Source organism: Cyprinus carpio, chromosome B16 (assembly GCF_018340385.1).
Source record: "Cyprinus carpio isolate SPL01 chromosome B16, ASM1834038v1, whole genome shotgun sequence".
NCBI lineage: Eukaryota > Metazoa > Chordata > Actinopteri > Cypriniformes > Cyprinidae > Cyprinus > Cyprinus carpio.
This window is the reverse complement of record NC_056612.1, coordinates 5386356-5406934: the sequence shown is the minus strand read 5'-3', so window position 1 is coordinate 5406934 and position 20579 is coordinate 5386356. Positions and strand designations below refer to the sequence as shown.

General features: G+C 36.1%; 1 protein-coding gene across 1 annotated transcript in view; it reads left to right on the top strand.

The window, feature by feature from the left end:
- Nucleotides 1-20579, top strand: part of bckdhb (branched chain keto acid dehydrogenase E1 subunit beta) — a 68882-nt gene that overhangs the window by 24626 nt on the left and 23677 nt on the right. The window contains exon 8 of the mRNA XM_042740427.1: nucleotides 1654-1764. Coding sequence (XP_042596361.1) covers nucleotides 1654-1764 — 111 coding nt within the window. The remainder of the gene's footprint in view (nucleotides 1-1653; nucleotides 1765-20579) is intronic.

Genomic DNA, 20579 nt, shown 5'->3' with positions numbered 1-20579 from the left:
TCCGAGTGTCTCTGCTGTCGCTGAATTGATGGGCTATCCTCCTGGAGTACTGTCTCTTAGCCTGATGCTGTCTCTTAGGTCTGTATGCAGGCATTAGCATGACAGTGATGTGGTCTGAGGCTCCGAGGTGGGGGAGGGGGAGGGCTTTGTAAGCTCCTCTCTGTGTGGTGTAAACACAATCCAAAATGTTTTTACCTCATGTTGGAAATTTAATGTGTTGGTGTATTTTTGGGAACACATTCTAAGTCTGCATGGTTGAAATCCCCAGCTATGATGAGAAAAGCATCAGGGTGGTCTGTCTGCTGCTCACTGATGTGCTGGTACAGTTCATTCAGTGCCTCACTCCTGTTGTTGCTGTTGGAGCAGGGATGAATGTATACAGCAACGAGCAGTATGGCTGAATATTCCCTCGGTAGATAGAACGGCCGGCACTTAATAATCATAAACTCCACCAGGGGTGAGCAGTGTTTGCAGACCAGGATCGCGGCACCACGCATCACTGATGTAAACACAAAGCCCGCCACCGCGTGATTTACCTCCTGCGATGAGGACTCTGTCCACTCGATATCATGTCAGCTGATCAAGCTGAATAGCGCATTCTGGAACGCTGTTGCTGAGCCATGTTTCCGTGAACACAAAAACACAACAGTCTCTTACAGTCCTCTGAGTTGAGCGTAGTTATCGGATTTAGTCCAGTTTATTGTCCAAAGAGTGTATGTTAGCCAGTACGATGGTGGGGATAGCTGGCTTGTGTGGGTTAGCCGTTAGCCTAGCCTGGATACCTCCATGCTTACCCCTCTTCTGCTTCCTCTCACGCCGCTTGTGTTGCCTCCGCTGAGGGTGAGGTGCAGCAGTAGGGGTCGGTGATGGTGAAGGCCTCCGGAGCAGACCAAGATCTCGCAGCTCTTTTGCGTTCGTGGAGTTTAACTCTAAAAAAGTGGTTCTGCGCACATCGAGCAGAAACTCACGGCTGTATGCGTGCTTAAAGACAGGTAGACGTGATGAAGCAAACAAAAACACTGCGACTCACAGGACAAAAACACGAAAGCACCGCTCTGACGGGACAGAGAGAAGCCGCTGCGTGTGGACGTGCCGCCATCATCAGTGTGTAGCTATGACTTTTGCCTCAATAAACTCCTAATTTGCTGCTTATTAATAGTTAGTAAGGTAGTATTTAAGTTAAATTAGGGATTTAGAATATGATCATGCAGAATATGTGCTAATTAACTAATAAACCAAGCCATGCCAATATGTTAATAATTGGCATTCTAATAAGCAACTAGCTAATAGAGAGAATTGGTCTCTATACTAAAGTGTTACCAAAAAATTGTACCTTGAACTTTTGCAGTGTTCTGCTAAGAAAATTAAAACTGAGGATGAATGACACATACAAACTCGATCAAACATTCATGAAAAATGTTTTAGCCAGTGTAAATGTTATTGTTTATTACTTTGTTTTTTTTATTTATGCAAAAAAAAAAAATATATATATGAATGTATGTGTATTTTTTTTATTTTGGATGTGTATCATATTCAGCCACGTTTGTAAGTCTGATCTGAACATCATTCTGAAACAGCAGCAAACAGTAGAACTAAATGTGGGATGTTAGTCTTCACCATTAACTGAGTTCACCTTTGACCTTTGGCTTGCAGGTGCATGTGCTGAGGGAAGTGGCTGCCATGGCACAGGAGAAGCTGGGCGTCTCCTGTGAGCTCATCGACCTACAGACCATTTTGCCTTGGGACACAGAGACGGTTTGCAAGGTATGACACGAACACACATGTTCTCTGGGGGATAGTTCAGACCAAAGTTAGGATGCTCATTTACTTGCTGTACAAACGTATGACCTTCTTTCATGAAGCACAGAAATAAAAGTTAAAGAGAATGAACAAATCACAGATTCTTGATTTTATTGCATTTTACAAAACGTCCCAACTTCTCTAGAATCGGGGTTGTACAGTATATGCTTCATTCGACGCTCAGAGTGCCGGTAGCTGCCGACTTGACTTCTTATAAGTTGCCATGTAATGTGCTTTTCACCTTGTGGTATTTTCCCCAATGGGGCTGGCGGTTCAGTGTAATAGAGTAGCAGGTCTTACTGAGTCTGTGCTGTAGCTGATTGTTCTGGCAGCGTGGTCAGGGAGGAGATGCAGATTCTCATGGGTTGTTTGTTGGAAAGCAGCTTCTTAAATAAACATGAAAGCCATTAAACTGCCCGCATGAAACTCAATAGTGTGTTTACAGTAGAGCACTACACAGTGTTCACCAGACTGCTGGGAAACCACGTGCTAGAATTTCACCCTTGAAAAGATATTTTTGACTTTTCTCCATCAGTTTGAACCTTATCTCCTCTATTTGCTCCACACGTACAGTACAGACCAAAAGTTTGGAAAAATTACTATTTTTAATGTTTTTGAAAGAAGTCTCTTCTGCTCATCAAGCCTGCATTTATTTGATCAAAAATACAGAAAAAACAGTAATATTGTGAAATATTATTACAACTTAAAATAATAGTTTTCTATTTGAATATACTTTAAAAAAATAATTTATTCCTGTGATGCCAAGCTGAATTTTCAGCATCATTACTCCAGCCTTCAGTGTCACATGTAACATCCAGTCTATCACATGATCATTTAGAAATCATTCTAATATTCTGATCTATTATGAGTGTTGGAAACAGTTCTGCTGTCTAATATATTTGATGAATAAAAGGTTCAAAAGAACTGCATTAATTCAAAAATAAATAAAAAAAAAATTCTAATAATATATATTCTAATAATATATTTTTTCTTTACTATCACTTTTTATCACTTTAACACATCCTTGCTGAATAAAAGTATTGATTTTTATTTAAAAAAAAAGAAGAAAGAAAAAAAAAACAAATTACTGACCCCAAATTACTGACCAGTAGTGTATATTGTTATTACCAAAATATTTATATTTCTAAAAACATAGCTTCTTTTTTTTTTTACTTTTTATTCATCAAAGTATCCTAAAAAAGTATCCCATGTTCTGAAAAAATATTAAGCAGCAGAACTGTTTTCCAACTTTGATAATGAATCATCATATAAGAATGATTTCTAAAGGATCATGTGATAATGATCCTAAAAATTCAGCTTTGCATCACAGAAATAAATGATAAATTTAAAATATAAATACATTTAAAAACAATTATTTTAAATTGTAATAATATATCACAATATTACTGTTTTTTCTGTATTTTTGATCAAATAAATGCAGGCTTGATGAGCAGAAGAAACTTCTTTCAAAAACATTAAAAATAGTAATGTTTCCAAACTTTTGGTCTGTACTGTACGTCTGCGCTTACAATGTTTGGAAATGTAAGTTAAACGTGATATAAGAATGTCTTTGTGTTAGATTAACAATATCAACTTGAGTGTTTGTCTCAAATGCAGCATCTTTGACTTTTACTTCACTGTTCTTCATTTTCAGCTGGTATTTTTGTGGTTTTTAATGAATGAATGAACTACATGTGTAATTCATCACATTAACTACAGACATGATCTGCCAACAACAAACAAATGCCAACTGTGCCAACTTTGTTGTTTAAAAGTCTGCTTTTTGATTTATTTCAAATAAACACAATTTTGTCTGCTAATCTAATGCAGTGATATTCATATGTGGCTTAACATATGTGTCCCAATGCAAATTTTGCTGTACATTACACACATGTGCCTTTATTTGGTAGCAGCTTAGAGTGACTTTGTAATTAAGCATTTTGCCCTGAACTGGAACAACTGGAACAATTGTGGAATATGGTTGTTTGTTCATGACCCAAGAAAATACAGTTGTGTTCTATTAACTTTTATAAAGTCAGTATCAAAGTGCAGAGCAGAAACATTTTGAATCCAGATGTGCACCGAGCTTCACTGAACGAAGCAGACAAACATGCAGATCTCTGAATGCTCAGCGCGGTTGTTGTTGTTGTTGTTGTTGTGGGACCAAAAGATGAACACATTGACCATTTCAGTAAATAACAGGAGACATAAAACTCAGAGCAGCATTTGAAGATTGATGAGAACTTTAAAATGCACTTATAAAAGGAAAAATGCACAAAACAAAACTGTCTTTGTACCATGTTTGTTCATTCACTGTCATTATACTAAAATGCAGAATGTGCTTTAAAAGTTTCCTTTAGTGAACAGAGAGCATATGGCTTTGGAGCAAGTAACTTTTCCTTGAAGACAGTTTTAAAGTTATTACACTATGCAGCTACATAATATTATTATTATTATAGCAAAAGTCTATAGGTTTTTGCAAGAATTAAAAAAAACACATTTTATGTTAGTGGAGTGCAAAATCAAATGATTTGCTGCTCAAGAAACATTCCTGATTATTATAAATGTTGAAAACCATTATGCTACCCAATATTGTTTTTGGAAACTGTGATGCATTTTAATTTTCAGGATCCTTTGACGAATACAAAGTTCAAAAGAACAGTGTTTGTTTGAAATAGAAATTATTCGTAACATTATTCATGTCTTTACTCTCGCTTTTGATCAATTTAATGCATCCTTGCAGAATAAAGCTGATGATAAAAATCAAAAAGAAGTTAACACCCTACACTTTTGAGCCCTTGTGTATATCTATGACACAGATACCCATAAACACCACTAGATGTCCTAATAAGTTTCAGGTTTAAGTTCAGGACTCCTCACAAGCTTTAGAAATCATTTGAAGAGACAAGAGCCTTTGGAATCACTAATGGACTGTGATTTATCTGTTACTCTGTTGATTTATGTGATGAATACTGTTTGGATGAATATGAATAAATACTTGGGCCTTATTTCAACCCTGAACTCAAAAAAGGAAATTTAAGTAGTCTTGCAAAAAAGATGACCTATTTTATTTTAGTGCCATAGAACTTTTTGCAAAAACAAAACAAAACAAAAATCTCATTCTCATGATGAATCTCAATGATTCTGTTTGAATGCAGTGTGTGTTTTGTTTTTTAGCACAGACATCTTTACACACTGAGCACAAACCTGCTGTGATACATGACAGCTCCATAAATCTGTCACTTTATAAACACTATTTTAAAAATGTTAATTGTAGCTTATTTCTTCCGTGGTCCCAGTTTTCTTCCTCCGTGTGCGCCGTTCTTTCGTTGTGAAGCTGAATATCGTCTGCGTCTGCTGGACTGTCGGTGGAAAGAGGTGCTCACAAACGATATGCTGTTTGAAGTGTTACTGACGGCTCACACTTGATGTACGTCATCTCAGAAAGTGTCATTTCAGCTGGCCGGAAGTCTAGACTGGGTTCAGCAGTCCTTAAGGTCTCGTATAAGTCACATAGACCACTTCATGAACTTTTTGTACAGTGAATTTCTTTTGATTGCAAATGGGATTTAAAAAATCATTATCTAGAGAGCAATTTCTAGGCAGTGAAATATACATTTGACAAAACTTCATTAAATTCCAGGACAATTTTGCATTTCTTTTTACTCTCTCTCTGCTCTCTCGCTCTCTCTCTCTCTTTCTCTCTCCTCTCTCTCTCTCTCTCTCTCCCCTCTCTCTCATCTATCTCTCTCTATATCTCTATATTATCTCTCTCTCTCTCTTCCGTCTATCTATATATATTATATATCTCTCTCTCTATCTATATTATATATATATTATATATATCTATATAGATATATATATAATAATATATATATATATATACACATCCATATATTTAGGCTAAAGTGTAGGATTTATGTATTTGAATTGCATATACAATTTTCATTCATTTGGATTACACACATAAACAAACTACAAGACTTAATGTGATAAATAAATGAAACGGGAAAATTAAAAAAAAAAAAAAAAACATGGCATAGTTTAACTATATAACAGATTATTGTCTTTACAGGAAAATACTATTTCAGCCATTCTTTATCAAAATTTCATATTTAATTCAATGTGTTACTTGTGCTACTTTAATAAATTTTTACTTGCCATTTGTGTAATTTTTTATCTATCTATCTATTTGTATTTCTACTTAAAAATGTCACATTTAATTTAATGTTTGACTTGTCATTTCTTTGTAATCATTTTTTAAAATTTATTCACAATTTCTGAGTGAAATTTGTTTTACTGCCATTTTTTTCGGTGTTGCTTAGTATTGCATAAATCTGTTAATTGTGAAAACAAATACATCTTATCAGTTAAAAGTATGAATATGGTTATATGAATATGGCTAGCTATGAAACAAGTGATATACTAAAATGTATGAGAAATGTATGACTGACAAATATGCATCACATTACGTTTATTAGTTGATGTTAAACCGGTGTAATCCAGGCCAATGGAAATTGTATTTAGGTCTCATTATTTTGTGAGTGTATCAAACAGCCAGTGAAATACGTTTGGCTGCGTGTGTCTCATACATATTCATCACGGCTCCTGTCTGTGGTCATTAAAGCAACACGTATCTAGAACATGTTGTTTTCGGTTTCCTGTTACTTTCTCTGGACGATCTGCAGAACTGCTAATCAACAACTATGAGATCTATATATACACATGCTGCTTGTTGACACAGGGAATCGGCTGAGAGTGCAGTTAAACTGAAAGCTGTGTGTGTGTGTGTGTGTGTGTGTGTGTTTTATTCCCTTTTGGGGTCTGGAACCATTCAGTAAATGTAATAGACGTTCATTTAAAGGATAAACAAAATGGCCAGTTTGCCCCTGCCAGACCAGCAGCCTAGATGATATAATGTGGAAAGTGTTTTTTCCTTCCGTTCGTTCAGAATTAGGAGGCCGGGACATGTTTTGAAAATATTATAATGCGTGTCCTATGGTGAGCACAAATGGTTACTATAGTAAAATTATTATGAGTTTCCTTCTTGGCCGTAAAGGGTTAGATTCACATTCACCTTCATGATGTTTCAAACCTACAAAGATTCAAATCTGAAAATCTTCATGCGGCTCTTTTGCATATGATGATGTACAGATCCATAGATCATATCTGTCAAGCTCCAAAAATGGCAATCAATCAATACACACGTGCATGCATACATTCAGCAGCACGGCAGTAGTCCATATGACTCATGCTCTGTATTCCTGTCTTATTGTCTTCTGAAGAGCAAATTTAAGTCACTAGTTGCTGATAATTTTGCTTTTCACTAAAGTTCTGGAATGCATGTGCATTCAGATTCATGATCAAGGCAGTTTTGACATCATTTGACTCTAGAATTTTAGAATAGAGAATGACTGAAGAAGACCTGAAATATAATGCAGAAGTGGACATAACTAACAAACTATAGATACATGCATGCTTTAGCAATGATAGATCTTCAATTCATCAAAAATGACAGTTAAGATATTTATAATGTCACAAAAGATTTATTTTTCAAATAAACGCTGTTCTTTTAAAATCTCTATTTATTAAAGAATCCTGAATAATAAAACTTGTCACAGTTTGCACAAAAATATTGTGCAGCACAACTGTTTTAACATTGATAATAATCAGAAATGTTTCTTGAGCAGCAAATCAGCATATTAGAATGATTTCTGAAGATCATGTGACACTGAAGACTGGAGTAATGATGCTGAAAATACAGCTGCGCATCACAGAAATAAATTACACTTTTACAACATATTCACATAGAAAACAGCTATTTTAAATTGTATTAATATTTCACCTTTATACTTTGTTTTAATGAAATAAATGCAGCCTTGTAGAAAACATCTGCTGACCCCAAACCTTTTAACGGTAGTGCATAATAACTTCATGGATATTTGGCTAAACCTTGATTTAAATTCAGCCCTATAAATCACAAGTGTCTGTGTGAGAGGTGCCCTACTCTTGGTTGAGGTGGTGTTTCTCATTCCTGCTTCTCATCCTAAATCAGAGTTGGCCTGCCAGGTCAGTTACAGGCGCTCAGGTCTCAGGCTTCAGTCCAGATTCAGATGCATGTTCTTTTGTCTGGACTCCTAGTGTGTGACCCAGTCTGCGGTCCGCTCTTCTTCACGGGCTGAGATTGGAGTGTGCTAAGGCCAGTGGTCAGCAGACCTTGGAAAGGCCGAATCCTCATTACAATGGGAGTCTTGTTTCCATACGGGTTCAGCTCTGTATTTAAAGGATATTTTGACTTGCTCCGCTCTCTGGACGTCTCGGCAGCACAGCTGATGTTCCGAAGCAAACGGCACTGCCTCGTCTGGATAACATGATCAAGATGTGCCCTGAGGCCTGCGGTTCGCTGCTCTTGCCTTTGCACCTAGTTAAATGCATGTTGAGATGTGCTGCGTGTTTGCGCAGTGTTTCTGAATGTTACTTTTAACGTGAAGGTTGGAGTTCCTGGAGCTCCTCTGCCTCGGCGGTGGTCCTGGACATCTAGTTTTCCTGTTAATCTTAGTGAAGATGCTGAGGCGACACAAATGCATGTTATGCATATGAACTTAGTGTTGTCCACAGAACCAGACCTGGTGTGTTTTGATCGCTGTCTTTGTTTTAAACGCACATGAATTCACATGCAGCAAAGGCCTTGGTTCCCCAAAAACAAGCCATGCATCACGAAGGACCTGCCAAAGCTGAATGAATAGTCACTATTTTATTTTTCTGCACCATTCTGTGCTTTTCAACTCTCAAACTGGTTTCATCAAAGAGACTTTAAAAAGGCATATATGGTGTGAATTAAAAGTGGAATGAGAGTCTGATTAAAATGGACCAAAAGTTGATCTCAGTTCGCTTTCAAATTCAAGCACAGTGTGAATGTAAAGTGAACTTCTGTTGTAGTTTCCCTGTTTAATTTACTAAGAATTTTATTTTCTTTTACTCTACATCCTCAAAGGTGCTCCTGTCTTTCTCTTCTGGGAAAATAGACCAAAAATGTTTAGGACTCTTGCAGCAAACTGATTTTTAATGCTCTTTAGAGTGAGAATGTCATATTAGCCACCCCATATTAAGTACATCCCAAAAGATGAAGTCATTGTATTTAATGAGAAAGATAGTTTTAAAAAGAAATATTTTGATTCAATGTAGAATTTATTACACATTTTAAGGCTACAGTGTGGCCATAACATTGTTTTCAGAAGCTGTTCAGAGGTGGAATGAATGCATTTACACTGGAATTAGAATTGTTTAAAAATGCTAAGAGATAAATGTTTAGAAATAGGTATTACGGTGTTTTTTTTTTTTAATGAATATTGAACTATGAAATGGGGTGGGTTGTATAATTAATGTGTTAAATCGACAGTCCTACTTAAGACATGTTTATGGAGATATTTCATTGTGTATTTGATCATTTAAGCACAAAAAACTATATTTAGCCTGAAAACAGAAACCAAAAATAGTTTAACTAAATATATTTAATGATAATCAACTCTCAATTAAAAAAAATAAAAAATAAGTTGTATATAAGCGTTTAAATTACGCATACGGTTGTTTTATATCAACTTTTTAATCTAATCTGATCTAGCAACGAAACAAACAAGCAAACAAACAAACAAACAAAAACAAAAAAACAACCTCAATTCAGTACTCAAACAACTATATGTTTGCATATATTTAGAAAACATGCTAAGTTTACATACTTGTTTTTCTTAAAAAAAAAAAAAAAAGCCAGTTATTTTGCTTTGAAATGTGCGTTCCCTGTCGAAATTTTACCCAATAGTATTTTGACACTCCGGGTTGCCAGTTGGTGAAAAAAACAGCATACGAACTGGGTCAGGGATCACAGATTCTACCTGACCTAAAAATCCTCTGCATCCATCTATAATGCTCTGTGACCACAGGCATATTAAAACACGGATAAGTCGCCAACCTACAGTGTGTAAGGCTCGTCACCTTCCATCGTCAGTTGCGTGTCCTCAATCTGGCAACCCTTGTGAGCGTCCACTCTGAGAAATAGCTGGTGGAAGAAACATCTCTCTCCAATATTTTGAATTTGGACTGCAGTTCCCATTTCAACCACTAACTATCAATATTACATTTTGGACCTTTATGCTGACAAGGCTTTAAACATGCATGCAAACAATAAACCTTGTTGTCGCCGCAGCTCTTTAACATCAGACAAGCGTAACTGTGAAAGTGTCGACAGAACACGTGTTCCCTAGAAACAATCCCACAAGCTTAGTGTTGCTAGACAGTTACAAGAACACTTCTGCAGTTTATTAATTACGCAAGGTCATGAAAACCACACAATAGAGTTTTGTAATGCACAGCAGTTAATAAAACACTGTTCCGGTTTCCACCTTTCACAAACGCTCGCATTCAAGAGCGCAGAATGAGACGTGTTAAAGCTCTCTGTCTTTGGAGGGTTTTGTGCAGTGCGTGTGTTGCTGTTAAAGACTCTGTTTGGAGCACAACTGTTCCCTTGGCTTCAGGGAATGAGTTTCCTGATGGAGGCTACTCGAGGAGATAATGCTGTTCATCTGAGGTCATGCATCATCTGCGCTCTCGGTGACCTGAGGCCCGTGGAGCCGCCGTGATACCTGATGGATCCGCACACAGATGAATAGAGGAGAGACCCGCTGATCTTAATGGGATTGTTTGCTCTGTACAGTGAGACGGCGCATGCGTGCTGTAGAATTCCGGAGCGTATTCCATGTGGAGACGGAGCGCTGTTGGCTGAACCTGTTGAACCCCACAACGAAAGTGCACGTCATTACATGTCTCATTTCACAGCAAACACAGGCTCGACGGTGTTGGTGCAGTGACTCTCTAAAGATAATGAATCAGCTTGTGTGCGGCGTGTTTTTGACTTTGGATGTGGAATTGCGTGCTTGTGTGTTTGACGTGGTGTGATGATTACTGGAAGAGTGTTGGAGCTGCGAGCCTGACTTGCTTTCATCTGCTGGAGAGAAACACTCCAGATGAATCAATCGGCCTCATTTGCTAAGTGCCACGCTCTCTAATGCAGATCTAATTAAAAAAACCTCATGATTCAGACCGGTGTGTTTCTCTGAAAGCCGGATGGATGTTCTGTTTCAATTATTTATTCATTTAGATGCAGCTGTACAAGCCAAAGCAGCGCTTCTCGTAAAGTTTAAAGGGTTAGTTCACCAAAAACCAACGACAATTCTTTCATTTAATCACTTTGTTCCTTAACGTCTTGTTATTCAGTGGAACACGAACGTAGAGATGCACTAAAATCCGAAAAGTTTTCATTTAGCCGAAAACAGAAACCAAAATAGTTATTCAGAGATCAAATAATTACATTTATTTAATAATCAACACTCAAAATTCAAAATGCAAAACTGAGATGTACAGTATATAAGCATGTAAATTGTGTGAATAAGGCAGTCTTAATATTTGACATTTTTAGTGATATAATTGCTTCTACACCAGTGTGTTGTTGAAATATAAACATTTAAACTGTGGCTGTAATAAAAAGCATGTTTTCATGACCGATTTATTCAAACATACATTGAATGATGAAGACTGTAGGGTAAATAATATAATAATAATGACTGTGTAATATAGTGGAGTTTAACATTGTTTACAAGCATCTTTGAAATCTAGAAATGTTCAGTCAATGATTTCAGCCATCCAAAACAGATAATCAGCGCTGCACTGATGGAACGTTTTGAGATTTTTAGTTCGGTCACACTTTATTTTAAAGTCCAATTCTTGCTATTACTAAACCATTAACTGCGACTTTTGCCTCAATATACTCCTTATTAGCTGCTTATATATAATTAGTAAGGATATGGTCATGCAGAATATCTGGGATTAGGGATGTAGAATATGGTCATGCAGAATACGTGCTTTATTAGTACTAATAAACAGCCCATATGTAAATAATTGGCATGCTAATGAGCGACTAGTTAATAGTGAGAATTGGTCCCTATAGTAAAGTGTTACCGAATGTTCATGCTGCTCTGGTGAAAGAAAAGTGGATGGATGCTGCTCAAAACATGACATGAGTGCCATAAAAGCAGTTCACATTATTCATGCACAATATAGTCCAACTCATATGTTGTCTTTGTGTGAGAAAGAGACCCTCATTTAAGCTAAAAATCCTCTCTTTCACCATAGCTTTGAAAAATCTGTGGAAGCCCATTTCTGCCATAAGAAGTCATCCTTTGGATAGTCAATTTTAATACTTAAAATAAATAACTTTTTATCTCATGATTAGACTTTTTATGCCATAATTAGACATTTTATCTCATTTTATGTCGTTATGATTTACCGAGAAGGTTTTTCTTTTTTTCCCCTCATGTGATAGAAAATAGGATTTTATGCAAATTTCTTTTCTTTTTTTTTTCGTCAGCATATTTCAACTTTGTGTTATTTGTTCCTTATTAATGAGTGATGACTTGTAATTTTGGGATTGTCTGAATTTACAAAATGTAGTTCTGAAGCCTACAGATCCTCTTTATTATAGGGTAGCCTGACTTTTGGTATTACTGGGTTATTTTGGATTTCCCCTATTAGAACATCTGATCTAGCCAGTCAGGATGGAAAACTGAAGACATGTTCTGCCAAGACTGTCTTGTTATGCAACCAGAAAGTGACCCAGTATATTTCAGCAGCTTCCAGTGTAATTTAGTGGTGCCGCTTAGCTTGAACTCACCGTGTCTGGTGAAGTTATGATGGACATGTGAACAGGTTAATGGTGTTGTGATCCCATCAGGCACTGAAGCCTTCATTCAGTGCCGCTTCATTCTGCTGTCATGTAAGGCTTTGCACAGTTATCTAATACTCCGCAGACCTTGATCTTTCAGGATGAGTTCACTGAGTTTGGAAATCATACTGTAATGTTCAGAACTTTCTGCACAGTCTAAAAAGAGCATTCACTGAAACTGCAGGAACGACTTGTTCTGAACTTTCTGATGCCAGACAGATGGATGCATTATGACCGTCCATATGTTTATGTCCACAGCGCATGTTCAGTGATTTCAGCATTAATGAATGCAACAGAGAAACTTGCCTGCATTTGTAAGTGACCCATTTATTCATTTATAGTGAAGTGAAACAACTCACATATGTGAAAAGTAGACACTCAGAGATTCACACAAAATACACAAAAACACACACACACTTTAAAATACACACAACATTTTTAAAAACACCTCTTTTTAAAACAAAATTAAAAAATATTTAATAATAATTAATCATAACAACAAATCAATATCAATTCCTAAATCCCAACATCGAGCTTTCAGTCTAGTCGGTTGTCAAATCTATCTGCTGTAAATTATATAGGGAGCCATATTACTGCACATTGCTATAATATTGAAGGATACAATTAACATCACAAAACTCTTTATTTTTCTAGATATAATAAACACTCAAATTAAAAAAGAAATTGTATACCAACATGTAAATTGCACAAGGAAGTTTTACATTAACATAAACAGCATTCCTGATCAAATGGAGAGAATTTGAAAAATGAGACTTTGCTTCTTATTGAAAGCGACAAAACTCAATGCTTACTGTGCGATTGGATGGGATAAGCCTTGTGAAAATATACGTATTAGTGTGTATATAATGTCTAGTGAAGTTTTATTCATACATCAACCGATATGGGTTTAAATCGGATGGTTCGTCACGATACGATACGATATCGATTCTCATACCCAGCGATACGATATTTTCCGATACCTCAAAAAATTATACGATACGATTACGATTCGATTCGATACAGTAGTATATCGATCGATATATCGATATTTTGATATTTATATCTATTTTAAACAACCATTTACATTATTATTAACTCACAAATGCAACCAAAATATATAACAAGAACATTTATCTGAAAATTTTACATTCTGTACCTCAGTTGGGACATTCACAACAAAAAAAATAGGCCTACACATTTTTTTTAAATAAAGAAAATAAACAATTGGATATACAATTCTGGCTGCTACTATGGGCTCAGTGCTAAAAATCTTTTCTACAGATAACCAAATTACAAGCAATAGCAGAAAATAACTACAATACAACAAAGAAACAAGTTCAATAAACAGTGCTTTTCAGGTTTTTCAGCTCAGTCAAAAATACATTTTCAGGTACGCTACAGAAATGTAAAAGGCTAATCACATGTAAAATAACTGCACAGTCTTCACTCTATAAATTAAATATACATTAATCATTTCTGATGTTATAACGGTTATTTAGTCAGGAGCAGCATTAGATTTATTATTAGTTTGCTTTCACTTTAAGAACAAGGCACGGATTTAATATACTGATACACACGCATTTTCTTTCTCAACTGTTTACGTTAAGACATATGCCTAACGACTGTGTTTACTAGGTCAAAATGCGCATTTTGATTTAATTTTGTCTGTATTTATTCATCCATGCACAAAAAAGCGGAAGAGAGCTCGATTTAGTATTCACACGGTCTAGACGCGGCTGTCTGTGTGCGTGCATGCGCTTCAGATGTGTGCGCTGAAAACTTCTCACACAGCGCTCGACTGTTCCACAAACAATCCCGAGCGCCTTTTATGCTTCACCTTGTGCCCTCGGGCAAGGGCAGTCCTTATATGGAGTCCTGATACGCGAGTTTGAGCGAGAATGCACGCGTGAAAATGTGGACAGTGCCAAATAAGCTGCCTATTTATACTACAGATATCGATATTTTACGTGTGGCATCGATACATCGTATCGTCAGACATCGTATCGATGAATCGTTACACCCCTATTTGTTAACCTTAAGAACATTTAAATCATAATTGAATTTGTTCAGAAAGAGAGACCTGTTTGTTCAGTAAAGCACTATTTAATCACATGAGGAATTTTGTTTATTTTCCCATCTGCTGTACTGAAAACATACCAAACCGTGACTTAAAATCCAGTCATTCTGTGCATCATTACACCCCTAATATTCTCTGTAAAACTGTCCAATAATCTTGCAGTTCCTTGAGCTAAAGGAACACTAAAACAGTCACATGTCTTGAACAGGAAGTGGTGCAGCGCTGTGCTTCACAGGGCTAAGGACTGTTTGATGACGACCACAGCACGAGAATATTGTTGGCAGGTTGTGTTTGTAAGTCTCTGGGAATGACTCTGGTGGAGATGGCAGAGGAAGAAAGGCTGGTGGCTTGGTTTGCGTCCTGCATATTTATGACCGACTCTTACACATATAATTACATTATTAACAGGCATCACTTTAGTTTGCAGCCGCTGGATGTTCTGAGACTCGGTGGTTCACACATATTGGTCAGGAGATGGTGTCATAACTCTGTCATGTGTGGCCATTGTTTCAGAGCTTTATTTGTGGAAAAGCAGTGGAAAGTTAGTCACGACTGATCCGAATCCAGCGCTTTATGCTTCCCTTCAGGTTGGACCGTGGCCTAACCCGGCACCCATCAGGCCCTGGATCCGCTCTGTTCTCATGTGGCCCACAGACCTTTCTGTCTGTTTTTCAAGGTTCTGCCTGGGGTTCGAAGGAGAGGGTTAGTGTAGCATAATGCTGAGCAGTGAGTGATCTGATTAACATGCTGTTTGAGCGCATGCGACAGCCATCCCTCAGGGGTCCATATTAATGAACTACAAATACTGTACTGCTACCGTAATTCGTTTGTTTTGGAACAGTGCTTCTTTTGCACAAATATATACAGAATGTTTCTTATGGCTTTCTACTGGTCCTTGAAAGTGTTTGAAGTTTTACTCCTAGATTCAAGAACTGTAAAGTCCTTGAAAATGCTTGAATGTTATTCTGAAGACCTGTGTTATTTAAGTTTATGTTAGGCCTTCATGTACTTCATGTATACTGGAATGTGATTTTTAATAGGTTCTGAGTTTTAAATGAATCCATTATATATCTATAAGTCATGAAACACTATAAGATGCAGGTTGTTTACATGCAGCAATCAGATCATTTGCACAGTAAGCTGATGGAGTAGCTTGCTCAATGTTTAAATAATCTGATTCGGTGTTCACTGTCAGCTGGTCCTGCAGCGCATTCCTCTGAATAATAGAAACCCTCCACCTCCCCCAGCACCACCTGCCTAGATCTGCTGTGGGATGCTAATAGCAATGTGTCTGTATTTGTTGGCGGTATCGAGTCCATACTTGCTCTGTAGCAGCAGCATGCGTAGCAGATGTAGTAGGCCAAGACTAAATACATTAACAATGTCATATCAAATCGAAAAACATGCTAAAACTAGTTGTTGTGATTGAAATTAATTAGTGGTCTAAATCATCAAGTTGTTGTTCATCTGGCACATACAGGCTACAATGCACATATCAGCCCAGATTAGACCAAAATTTGAGCATATTGGTTGAAAATGTATATTTAATTTTACATAGTGATTTCTACTATTTTTACATTTAGATTACTTGTTCCATCATCATGCATTTAAACACGTATAAATTAATAGGACTGTCAAAATAGATGAGAAACTTTTCATAATGTACAATACAGTAATAGTGGTGCCTAAATGTACTTGTAACATTTAAAACCATTGATTTTAGTGATTTATTATTTATTTTTATGGCAACAAGTTAACAAGTTTTCTTTCAATAAATTCAATATTTGCTTTCCTTTCATCCAACTTCAGGTCAGCTGTTCTTGTGACTAATGATTCCAGAGCTGCCGGAAATAATAATAATAATAATAATAATAATAACCCTGATTTCACATGACTTTGTTAAATGTAGGGATGCACCGATCATGATTTTTCATGGCCGACTCCGATACCGATTTTTTACAAGCAAACTGGCCGATTCCGATACCGATTTCCGATTTTTTTTTTTCTTTAAGCAACGAACAAGAAAGAAGGAAAATATACCTAAACAAGATGTTTATTTGGTATTTAATAGGCCAAACTGGCTTTTGGCTATTGAAAACGATAACCGTAACCATCTGAAATTAACGGCAGTAACTGCACAGTAAGTTGCCTACATTCAATACAAACATAGATGTTACAGACATCAGCATTTAGCTTTTGTTTTTGAATTGGGTTGAAACTACATAGAACTGGCCTTAAATTAAAAGATTAACTGTAACCATGTGAAATTAAAGGCAACAACTGCATATTCTACAATCCAAACAACACAATCAACACACATTCAAGAAGATGTTTCTTAATCAGCATTCAGTATGTTTTAGTTTTTAAATTTGGTTTTAAATAAAAAAAGGTCTTTACCAGTGAGACTAAATAAAAGTATGCTATATAAATAAATTATTCCAAAATGTTAAAATCATGTTGGTGCGAATAAAACAAAGAGGCAAAGTGTTTCATTCGTCCAATTAAAAAAAAAAAAAAATAGGGTAATGATTCACATCTATATTTTTTTTACTTGAGCCAATAATAAATAACTATTGGCTTAAATTAAAAAAATATAGATGTGAATCATTACCCTAAAAAAATTTAATTGGATGAAACACTTTTTTCAGTGTGCTACAGCAGGTGAATTTTAAATCAAATTAAGTCGATGTAATTTTAAGGTAAAATAAAAATAATCATCCTATACAGAACTGACATTTACTTCTGGCTTCTCAAACGTGTATGCAAAAATTTATGGCCGGTCAACCGGTGCATCCCTAGTTAAATGCTCCATCTGGAGTTGATTTCTAAATAGATGACCTGTGAAGAGGATCTTTACTTCTGTACGCGTGCTGGAGTGTTTCTCCTGTGAGTTGAGTAGAGTACAGGTGCGTTTCTGTAAGAGTACTGCCTGGAGTCCTGAAGATTGACTCTTGAAGATTACAAAAGATTTACTGTGGTTGGTTATGTGCTCCTCTAGTTGTCTTTGCAGTCACCACCTTCCTTTTATTTACGAGTAGCCTACTCCTCTTTCTTTTTCTTCTCCTTTTTAATCATGCTTTATTTACTGCCCTCATCAGATCTGCTTTTCCGCTCGATCCTGCGAGATTGCATTCCTCGGCTCGACACTCGTGAGATTTCCAGAATTCCTCTCTGTCTCTGTGTCATTGCTTGGATGAGAGCAGAAGATATCCACTCAGGCTCATAAAAAGACAGAGAGGGATAAGTGGCTTTTATTCACTCAAAGCTGTTGTTTTTTCCCCTCAGTTATTCTTTAGAGTGCCTCCAGCCAATGACTTCAGTATATTGTTGTGGTGCATACATGTAGCTTTTAAAATTGATATTTTTTTATTGAGATATATATATATATATATATATATATATATATATATATATATATGTGTGTATATATATATACACTCACACTCACACACACACACACATATATACACACACACACACACACACATATATATGCACACACACACACACACACACACACACACACACACACACACACACATATATATATATTTATATATATATATATATATATATATATTTACACACGCACATATATATATATATATATATATATATATATATATATATATATATATATATATATATACATATACATATACACACACACACACACACTTTTATTACATCCCAGTAACACACACACACAAACACACACACACACACACATATAAAAACCCAGAAGGGAATAAAGGGCATTTATCAGTAACTTGAAAGTTATTATCAACTTATTGGAACCAGCCATAGAATTTTAATGTTCTTGAGACAATTATTTAATTATTTAGCCAATAAAAAAAATAAGTCCTTAAGTAAATAGATACATAAAATAACGGAACCATTATTGGTTCATTGGAACCAATAAACCAAATTTCTGACAAACATTTCACAAATTCTGAACACAAATAGCCATTATTTTCAGATTTCATTACCATTCGTTTTGATGCTTTAATGAGATTATTGCTTGAATACTGAAAAGGGAATGTTAGGAGAAGTCAGTGGGGTCTAAAACTGTTTGGACCCCAGCACTCTTCACTATGGCTTACACAGAATTGTGGATATTGATTGCTCAGCGGCTCTGAGTGCTGATGGAGGAAATGAGCGGCTCATGGGCCAGCAGCGCTCCAGTGGCAGCGTTATGTAATTGAATGGAGGTTTGGGTCTCCAGAGTGGACCGGAGTTAGTTCTGGTTAGTGCAGTGAGGTCTGGGTTGGCTCTGCTCGAGTGTAATCATGTGGCTCAGTGATTTGCAGTCCAGGTCACGCAGACTCTAGAGCTAAAAGTGTCCCACAGGGCCACCCTCCAAGTCTTTAGGAGATGTTTTTGTTCAAGTTTTACAGTTTTAAAATGAGTATGACTGATTTCTCTGTTTCACACCAGCAGATTAACTCGTGTTAATACCGTGCAGAATGGCAGCAAACGACGTTGTGTTGATGGTCGTTTAGTGATCCCGCCGCAGAAGGAAACTCTTGAGAGGTTTCACCCATAGCATGAAACCATCATTTACTCACCCTGATGTCGTTTTAATGTGAAAAAGCATTACTCAAACTAAAGGCTTCTCTTTTCCGTGCAATATAAATTAGAAGATGGTTTATACTCTCAAACTCCAACATGGACAGAATCGTAGAAGTACAACAAAAGTAGTCCAAGACTTGGACACTATATTCCAGTCCTTCTGAGATGCAAGTATTGGCTGTTGTTCTTCCAAAGTGGATATTCATTTAGTGTTCTTTTGGAAAATGATATCGGTTTGCATGGAATTATTGGCTTTAATTTAATGTAATGTTGTTTTATTCTTTTCCATGCATTTACGAAGAATGGAGGCTGAAACATTCACGCTTTTAAGGGGATGTAAAAGCACCAAAAAGAATCATTAACCCTTTAACTGTCACCCCCCATTTTTTAAAATAGGCATTAAAGTGCACTATCCAAACTTCAGTTGTTGTAATTTATGAACACTTTGGAATATAGACCTAAGGTTGGTCTCTTTTAAAGAAGAAAATAAGCAGATTTTGGCAAAAGTTTTTTTCTTCAAAAAAAAATAAAGTATCAAAAAGTTATAGAAGTTTAAATGTACTGTAAATAAAATGTACTATATTGATTTTATTTTATTTATTATAAATATTTTACATAACAGGTTTTACCCTAAAATGTCTAGATTTCTCTGTCAATATTAATTTTATCTCAAAAACCACCAAATATGGAATCCTGAGACTCAGACCTTTCCAATGATATGTTTGTTGCCAAGATTATAAAAAGTTTTGATTCTAAAAGACTGTAATGCATTTTGTAATATGACACTTGACACTGCCCACTAAAGGGGGAGGAGACCACCATAAGATTTTAAAGTACCATTTCCATGGTAATGTAATGTCCGATTTCAAAATGGTTTACAAAAGATGATTCTTCTAAGCTTTCAAATGATATATAATTTTTGATGATTGCTAAAAGATTTGATAGAGAAAAGGGACAACAAAAAAAAGGTGGGACAGTGACAGTAGTCTGTAAAGTAGATGCTTGGATTGACCACAGGGTTGGAATGACCTATCAGTGAGTAAATTATGACAAAATGCAAATTTTTGAGTTCTTTTATATAAATATCAGTTTGATGCACGTACAATACATACACGGCTCTTACAATGCTTCCCAGGGAAAACAAGACCTGACTAAATGTGCATCTTGAAAGCAGTGTAAGTCACTTTGGATATAAGCATCTGCCAAAAGTGTAAATGTATGCAGTGGTTTGATGGTGAAGTGCTAATAACTGAATGCCAAAAAAGATAAAAAGTTTTTTTATTTTTTTTTATCATCTTAAAAATGCTGTAAATTACATTAAAGTGAAAGTTATATAATGCAATTTATGTCAAGCAACAC